The sequence below is a fragment of the Ursus americanus genome, chromosome 1, assembly GCF_024610735.1.
Source record: "Ursus americanus isolate L20-20 chromosome 1, mUrsAme1.1.p, whole genome shotgun sequence".
Classification (NCBI taxonomy): domain Eukaryota; kingdom Metazoa; phylum Chordata; class Mammalia; order Carnivora; family Ursidae; genus Ursus; species Ursus americanus.
In genome coordinates, this window is record NC_142127.1 from 26052852 (window position 1) to 26062500 (window position 9649).

At 36.1% G+C, this 9649-nt stretch overlaps 1 protein-coding gene across 4 annotated transcripts in view; it reads right to left on the reverse strand.

Annotated features, from left to right (window-relative positions):
- The window catches only part of ZEB2 (zinc finger E-box binding homeobox 2), a 129508-nt gene that overhangs the window by 29986 nt on the left and 89873 nt on the right, over nt 1-9649 (reverse strand). For 3 of the 4 annotated variants that reach the window (XM_087860351.1, XM_087860388.1, XM_087860420.1), the window contains exon 4: nt 6102-6173. The exons of the other annotated variant lie outside the window; for it this stretch is intronic. In XM_087860351.1, the coding sequence (XP_087716477.1) occupies nt 6102-6173 (72 nt within the window). The remainder of the gene's footprint in view (nt 1-6101; nt 6174-9649) is intronic. 4 annotated transcript variants of the gene reach the window in all.

The following is a 9649-nucleotide window of genomic DNA, read 5'->3' on the forward strand; positions in this document are numbered from 1 at the left end:
CTACCAGTCAACCTGTACTATGTGAGTTCACTGCTGTACTGGGCACTTTGAGGCAAAGAAGGAATAATCCTTTTCTTAAAGCAAGTATTTTGGGGGCCCTTACTAAGGCTAATATATATATATATTCCTTATTTAATTACCTCAACAATCCTATGAGGTAGATAGCAATGCAATCTACTCCCATTTTACAGCTTTCGTCTTCACAAAATTAACTAGGTAAAATAGATGCAAATGTTATAAAGAGGAAAATTAGACACGTTAAAATTAGTAGTGTCCACCTGAGGGCTGTGGAATTTAAGAGAAGGAAGAGATTGACATGGTTTGGGGTGTTTGGGGATGACCACATTAAGGAAATGGAATGTGAACTGGCCCTGAGGAACAGAAGAGTGAGTAGAATTTGGATAACAGGACGAAAGGGAGTGAGAGATTAGGGTCTCAAGGAACTACATGGGCAGAGATTCAGAGGCTGGTGTAAATGTGATTCTTTTTTGATATTACCAAGGAATTTGGTCTGATGAGAATGGAACACTGTTGGTATGAAATGGATGACACTTACTGGTCTGAAGAATGTGGATTTTGCCTACGGGTACTAAGGGGCAATGAAGGATTCTAAGAAGGGTATTTGAACAATTGAGAAAAGGGTTATAGGATGAATGTGGACTGACCAAATAGAGGAGAACATGAAGGCTAGACATTAGTCAAATATAACTGAATTTTTCTCATTTGGGAGATTAGAGTAATGAGAGATGAAATTGTCTGGTTGGTTATTTCACACCAGGTATCAAAAAATGTCAACCTGGAAACATGAAAGGGAAGTCCAAGTGTTGTTTGTCTCTCATTCACTCCCTCAATTTCTTTAAAAACTCTTTATGACCTAGACCATTCTAGGATCTATCGTGATAAAGCGACCAAAAACCCATACCATATCTGTCCTAAGTAGCTTACAGTCTAGTGAGGAGAAACACACTTGCAGGCAACTAAGTATAATATGAGAGAAAATTCATAAATTCTACAAGAAGACCCTCAAAGGAATGAGTAGTTAATCCTGAGTGGGAGACTGTAAGATGACTTCCTGTCGGAGAAGGCTTTTAAGAATGTGTATGATGCTGTCAGACTAAAAAGAATGAGTGGCTTTCTAGGTTGATGGAAAATCATAAGCAAAGGCAAAGGAGTATAAATGGTAATCAGTCATTCAGAACTGAGGTATATACTAGGAAGTGGTAGTAAAGGCAAGATGGTGTTAGATCATGAGAATGACAACTCAACTCAAATGCCAACTCATCCAGAAAGCAGTGGAGACCCATAGGAAGTTGAGTATGAAGTGGTGTGGGAGTTGAGTTAAAATTATCCATCTGCCCTCAAGTGCTAGGAAAACAACTTCTAACCAACTTTGTTAGTGTGAAGAGTGAATTAAAGAAATTAGGGACTGAAATGGAATCAGTTAACAAGGTATCATAATAGCTCAGACGAAAGATGAGGATTTAAATCAGGATAGTGAAAAAAATGATGGGGAGAAATAAAAGTGATATATGCTGTTTGTGATAGTAGAATTGATAGTAGTTGATGACTAATTAGATAAAGTATGTAAGAGTCAAAGATGATACCATAGTTTCTATCAGGACAGCTTCTCAGAGTGGTGAAAAACCTTCTGAGGTGAAAGGCTATGTCAGGTAATTTAGATTTTATTTCCAAATCTGCCACCAGTTAGCTATGCAGCTTTTTTTTACTACTGTTTCCTCAACTATCAAAATACAATTAAGAAATTGTTCTGTTTTATAACTTTCAGTTTTAGGATTCTGTGATTCAATTCAACTAAACTCTTCCCATTGCTTCTTCCAGCTTTAAACTCAGCAGAATATACTAGGAAGAAGATACTTTTAGATTCTAAAAGACTATTCTATCCATCTAGATGAATTTAATTAATTTTTGCTATTTAATAGATGTGTAGAGCTGAGAAGGAAATTCAGAGGTCTTTCCCTTACTTTCAGTTAGGAATAAAATCTGTGTGTTGAATATTCAGAGAGAAGTATTAGAGGCATTGTCTTTGTCTTTCCTTCACAACTTATTCTCATTAATAACAACACTTTTTATCAGAAAATTTGCTTAACCTGTTTAGAATTTATCTATTTCAATGTCTATCGGTTCTGCTTTGATTAGAAAAGAAAAATGGTATCTGATATTAAATTAATTCCATATTTATTCATTAAAAATATATTGACAGCTTATTAATTTTAGCTAAATATAGAGAAATCCTAAATATAGGGAACAAATTGATGGTTACCGGAGAGGCCATGGGTGGAGGGGATCGGTGAAATAGGTGATGGGGATTAAGAGTGTACTTATTTTGGGGCGCCTGGGTGGCTCAGTCGTTAAGCGTCTGCCTTCAGCTCAGGGCGTGATCCCGGTGTTGTGGGATCGAGCCCCCCATCAGGCTCCTCCGCTAGGAGCCTGCTTCTTCCTCTCCCACTCCCCCTGCTTGTGTTCCCTCTCTCGCTGGCTGTCTCTGTCAAATAAATAAATAAAATCTTAAAAAAAAAAAAGAGTGTACTTATTTTGATGAGCACTGAGTAATGTACAGAATTGTTGAATCACTATATTGTACACCTAAAACTAATATAACCTTGTACATTGAAAAATAAATACAATAAATTTTTTAAAAATTAAAAAATAAGATTGAAGGATAAAGTTAAAAAAAATTAAGGTGCTCTTATAGGCAATACGGTAGGCTAAGAAACAATCCATGCTGTCAGAGTTCGCAGTCGAATTTAGAAAAGACACCACATTAACAGCACACTACAGAATTTATGGTAAATTTAAGTGTTTTGTTCAATAATCATTCACTGGAAGAAGATATCATTGTAAGTCGGGATGGCTAAAGAAGGTCAGCCAGTAGCTGGATCTCGTAGGACTTGGGTGGAGACAGAGATGGTCCATTAATAAGCAATTTCAACCGGAAAAGATGTCTTATTTCAATTCCCCATGTATTTAGCAACTGAAAAGATTCTGGGGATAAGAAGCAGCAACTTGGGGTTGTAAAGAAATATGTATTTATTCTCTAAAAGGGCAGACTTAAAAACTGAGGGTCACCAGTAAATTCCTAATTACTAAGTCCAATATATTTGTTCAGCATTCTTTCAATTGTAGTTATCTGAACCTTTGATTGAATTGACCAGTCTCTACTTTTTGAAACTCTCTTTCTTTGCCTTCTGGTTGTTTCACTTTTTTTCCCTCTCTATCTTCATCTTTTTTCTTTCAATGAATTTGATTTTTCTCCCCACCCACCAGGAGCCCTGGCCTCAGCTTTTTACTTGTTTCAATATACACACTCTCAATGGTTAATGTCATAGTCCCATGATGTTAAATACTATCAGAACATATTTGCATCACTCTAAAATCTATGTCTTCAGCCCTGACTTCCTGTGTTTCAATTCCTCATTTCCAATGGACATTCTCATATTCACATTCATATATAACTTTTATATGAAAATACTTATGTGTAAAGACTAGCTCAAGGTCTTCTCAAAATTGGATCCTCCTTCTTTTTATCTAGAAATAGCAAGTACTGCCATGTTCTAAACATGTAGATGTGTAATCTTGAAGCCATTTTGATTCCATCACCCAGAGATTCGACCGACTGTTAAGAAATCATGTTGCTAATTTCACCACTGTCACCACCTTAGGACAAGCTTTTTATCACTTCACACCTGAGTAACTACAATGACTTCCAGTTGGTCTCTCAAAGTCTGGTTTTCCCCCACAGAAATCACGGTAGTATAACATGACACAAACTCTTTGGTCTGTGCTTCATGTCCTTCTTCAGTCGGCTTCAACTTAAATGTCCGGCTTCATTTCCCATGAATTGCCTCCTAGGACCCTCTGATTCAAGTGAATCCTTTACTCACTATCCTCTGAATTGATTTCACAATTTCCTTCATTGGCTTACACATTCTGCTAGAAAGCCCTTCCTCACTTCTCTATGACCACTGAAAATATACTTAGTTTACATTTTACCTCTGTCATGGAGCTTTTTCTGACTACTCACCCCATAAGTTCTCTCCCACTTCTGTAATTTGAAGTGATTATAGTTCCTACCATTAGTTGTGTATTTACCACATAGTTTTCTTCTTGTTCTTTGTTTTTTCTTGTGTGTTACTATCATCTTCTAAATTAAATAATAGCCATGTCTTAAACTTCCTGGCCCATCTTCCACCACAAGTACACCAACGGTGTATATAGAACAGTCTTCTCAATGAATACATGCTCATTCATTTATTGACTGAATACACATGAACTACAAGCAATGGTAAGTAGTAGCAGAAAAAGAGATCTTAAAGCCAGGTGAAAGCACATTCAGAATTGATTTTTAAATCTTTTGAACAGGAATGGTTTTTATTAGTCTCATTTTAGGCTTCAAGCGTATAAAACAGCTAGTAGATTGTCACTTTGTAGGATGAATTTACTTTTGTGACACCTTACATGCATATAAAGTTAACAAGAATTAGGATTTACTTATGTTTGAAGTTGAAATTTAACATTCATCTTAAAAAAAATGAAGCCATTTTTGATCCCATGAGTTGGGACATTATAGAAAGTATCTAATTTATGCTATCTCTTCATTGTTATCTTTTTATATGCAATTATTTTGTCTTGTTTCTATATTCTATGGTGATGGTACCCCTGCAACACAGACTATTAAACCTGGAAATATTCTTAAGAAGCAATTAGTGTGATCTATTTATTTTTCAGGTGGGGAAACTGAGTTCCAAAGATTGTAACTGACATGCCCAAGGTCGCGATCTAGGTATTGCCAAAGCTATACCTGAACACTAGGGTTGATGATCTTTCCTAATTCTATACTTTTTCCCTAATCCCATATTCCACAGTTTCATTTTTATACCTTAAATTGACATACTCAAATGAAAGAAAAATTACAACAGTTGTTCATTATTTCTCTTATTTTACACCCAAGAAAGTGAATTAGTGCCTTGTAAGTTATTAATAAGAACATTCTAAATAGAAGCACAGCATGAGCAGTTTATTATGATGTGTATCAACACAAAGGAGATATGACTATCATCTGAATTATTCACATTTCTAAAACTTTGTAAAACTGCAACTTTTTTCTCATTGGTGAGTTGAGTGGATAGAGCCATGTGATGTTTTGTTTTGTTTTGTTTTGTTTTGTTTTGTTTTGTTTTGTTTTGGAAGATAACCTTATGCCGGGCACTAGGTTAATATTTGTAATGGCCGTATGAAGGATTGTTTATAACACCAAAAATAATTAGCCTTATTCAGGAAAAGAGAGATAAACATAGTGAGTCAATGTACCTTTGCACTGGCGACATGAGAATGTGAGGGAAGACACCGTTCAGTTTTGGGGGAGGAACATGGCATGTCCCAACCGTCCTGAAATCCCATTCCACAGCAGTAGCAGAGTAGAAGAAAACACTGCTTACCACTTTCCTACAGTAATTTTTTTAGCGTCATTAAAAAGAAGTGAAATTGTCAATTCTCTCTAAAACTTCTGCCTGGAAAACATTATTTAGAGGAGGTAGAGGGTACCAAGAATTAAAAGTGAAGAAAGAATTCAAAGGGACTCAGATGATCAATTTTTGTGAGGAATGTTCATCGAAATTTGGTTTGTCTTCCTGAAAAAACATTTACAATCTAAATTACAGCATACCATTTGAATTCTCAATGACTACCAGCAAGTGGTAGCCAGAAGAGGCATATTACATTCTAATTTTGAGATTTATTTATGCAGTCTTTTAAAATAAAAATTACTACCAGAAATTTGCTCAACTCATGTGTTGAAAAAAATGTACGTATCCCGTTCAGTTTTCTCAACTTTCACAGGCAAATCAGGGGTTTAAGAATGAAAGATATATTTGCTGAAAAAAAAAAAAAAGAAATAAAAAATAAAGCAAAATAAAATAAAATAAAGAGAACTCCGATCTGAGACAAAAACAGGAGACTTGTAATGTCTGACTTCATCGTTAAGTCATGGAACTACGAATGGATGGGCCAGTGTTTCTCTTCCGACTCACTAAGTCCACATGACACGGGACAAGTACGATCTTGACGTGGTAACCACAACTTACCTGTACCATTGTTAACTGTGGTCTGGATCGTGGCTTCCGGCCCCATAGTGTCATAGTCTTCCTTCATTTCTTCTGTGGGGGAAAATTATCTTTAGCATTTGAACACTGTAGAAAGGCTTACTATACTAAGCATGCCAACCACAGGAACAAGGAAGATTCTTTTAAAGGAAACAGAGAAAAGGCTTGTTGTAAACCTCTAAACAATAGCTTTGTTCAGGCAATTGAATGAATCCAACAGTGCTAGCTGCACAAGAACTTATTTACTTTAAGCATTACTGCAAGCTGTGAAAAACAGAGGTGCCTATTCGGGACAAACGAAGGGCTTTTCTTCTGGTGGCAGTTCTAGTGACAAACAGGGGGAAAGATATTATTTTTTCAATACGAGTCAAAAGCAACTAAGTATTTGTACTTAGTCAGAGGCATGCTAGCTGCCGCGCTCTGGTAACTGGCTGATTAGTGGCCAGTGAGAATTTCATGCTTTTTCCCCCCTTGGAGTAGCTACGATGGGGCTGATCTCTGCAGGCGTATTTCTTGAAAAACCTAATTCTACATATCAAAACTTGAAATTCCCAGTCTATAAAACAAGCATCCCAGAGGCATTTGAAAACACCTGTTTCACTGTTTTATAGAAACTTCTAAAACTTTCCTTCCCTAGGCCTTTCCCTACCACTCCATAAATATCTTTCTTCTTTATCATTTACGCTCCAGCATATAATCGTAGCCATTTCCCAAAGAAAAATATGTAGCTGTAACAAGAGCTCGAGGTGGTGGTGAGGGTGAAAATAGGTGGCAGTGAGGTTGAAGATTCATAGGGGATGAAAGGTTATTTTCCAGAATTGCCATATTTTAAATTAGGGAGAGTTTGAAAAACAGGAGAGCTCTTGAATTTTCTGCCTCCCAAATTACAGAGTATGTGAGAGGGCAGAGAAGGACAGCTGACAGTTAAAAATGCTCCAAGTAAGTAAATTAAACACGGACTTTAAAAAATTGTGTTTTTACAATAACAACACTAATGAGAACCAACGGTGAACCAGGATAAAGATCTCTCTGATCATCATTTCACTTAAAACAAGAGAAACTTTATAAATAGGACTCTGTAAATTCCCAAATTTATCCTGACCATTCTTTGCTTATCACATTCTAGTCATAATTATCTGGTAGAAAAACAGGTTCTAGCAAATGGTACAGCAAAATTAAAATATATGATTTATAAGTAGTATCCTGCAGCCTATCTGTTTATGTTATCAGAACTAAAAAAGCCTCGGCCTTTTAAGGTAAAATACGCAGATATAAATAGATGCTAATTTAATGCTACTACCCATAACAGTCAGATGATTTGAATGGTATTTGTTTAAACCGTACAACCACTTTAAATTCGGTTCTGGCCTTGGACTTCTCTCTTATTTAAGGAATATTTTCACGGGGACATTTTGCATAAGACATTTAGAAGTTCAATATGTAGCAATATTGTATTGTCAATTGTAATAATCGATCGGTTGAAAGGCTCCCTCATCTGATATTTTTATTGGTCTCTGGAAGGAATTAAATTAAGGTATTTCTGAGAAGTTCAGTACTGGCTATAAATATAGCTTTTGTGTCTTTCTTCCTCGCTCATCTCATGTGATTTCTGGTAGCCAAGAGTCAGAAGAATCATAAGTTTTCCATCTGAGAGATCAAGTCACTGAGGGGAAAACAGTTAACAGCATTTTTTTTTTTTTGCATAATAGTGGTAATGTTCAAGATTTCTGCTGTACTTCCTTCCTCATTGTCATTTTCTTATGAAAAAGCAAAGAGAAGTTACAGTAGGTGGTTGCTTCCCAACTTATTAAATGCTGGGTATACAGACGTGTACTTGGCGCGCTGTGTGCATTGCATTCTGGAGTAATACCTTAGCTATAAACCCAGTTTACCAAAGATTATGCAACTGAGATGGTGTCACTTTTACCTAGAATGTACTTTGCTTCAACTTACTGAGCACCAACCCGTCCTTTTTTGAATTTTAGGCTCAATTTATTAAAATGAAACAGTAATCCTTTTCAGGTTTGTATGTGATATACTATGTATCTGCTTATCTCAGGAAGTTTCCTGCAAATCCATATGCAGAAGGCCCTAATAATCCATAGGTTGAGAATATCTCCTCTGAATTAAAGGCAATCCGGCTGTCGTTCTGCCTCTCGCCTAACCTTAAACATTTTCCGAGACACCTCTGACTCAGCATACTGTGTCTAAAACCACATAGTATATTTGTTTTTAAAACACTTGTAAAAGTTTGCATTTTCCAGTCACCCTTGGGATGAAGGTTTGTAAAAATAAAAAGCACTTTCTTCCTTCAGATGAAGAATCCTTGAATAAGCAGAAAGAGGCCAAGATGCAGGTGATTTATTTAAGTCTGTGTCAATGATAATGATGTCATGGTTTCCAGCACACTGTGTCCACCCCATTGTGGGACGAAAGAATGTCAAGGACAATTCTAAACACAAAACTTTGATTGTGCTGGAACCGGAAAGGCACAGTAAGAGCTCCACTGCGCTCTTCAGTCGAAAACCTGCATCCTGCAGACAAACTACAGAAAGCCTGCGAGAAAGAGCAAAGGAGAGGGGGCTTATCTCAGAGTCAAGCTATGTGCTGAGGTATGATGGTAGACAGCCAGGCACCAGGGATAAAACACTACTAAATAAAACAGCACCAGAATTAGAATTATTGTCTATATTGTGTGTTTTGAACAATAAATAAGAAAAATACTTTATCAGAAGAAAAATGTGTTATCTAAGAGTCAGGATAAACAATGAGTAGCTTTTTAAGACCAATTTCTTTCATTAGACATCAAGGCACCACATCAGAGCACTTTTGGAACAATAAAAAAAAGAACAATAAATCATTACTAATCATTAGAACTAGACAGGTAATAGCCGGGTAACTTTCTTGGTCCAAATAGCCAAATGAGATTAGGGATTTACATTTTATTTAATTATTGTGACTCCAGAATGCTAGTTTATTTACCATAAAGGTAAGAGCAAAGAACAGCCTGTTCATTTGTCTCACAGGCACCATTAACTACAGGTGATAACAGGGTCTGCAATGCACTCATATGGGTTATTGTATATTAGTACATTTAGAATTATGATCCATGACCAGCACAAAAAGCTGCCATGATCACAAACTCCTACGGCTTGACATTACTGTTTTGGCTGTTTTTCAATTATTGATCTTAATTTTTTAAAATTGAACTTTTTTTTTTTTAGAAGTTTGGAGCCGTACATTTGTTATATCGTTATTAATTATTCCTTTAAGGGTGGAAATTCTAGTAATTGGTCCTTACCCTTGATTTCTAGATATTAAAATTTAAAGCATCAGAACATTCATTCTTATAGCCCTGCATATCTAGTTCATTAACAAATATGAATAGCTAACACCAGCTCATTTAAATAGTATGTCTTACATGAGTTCTCGCCACACTCTGTTTCTGTCACACTGCTCCCAAGAATCATTGGCTCTTATTATACATGTAAATGGCTATCATAAAAATAAAAATTTCATTTAAGATTGTT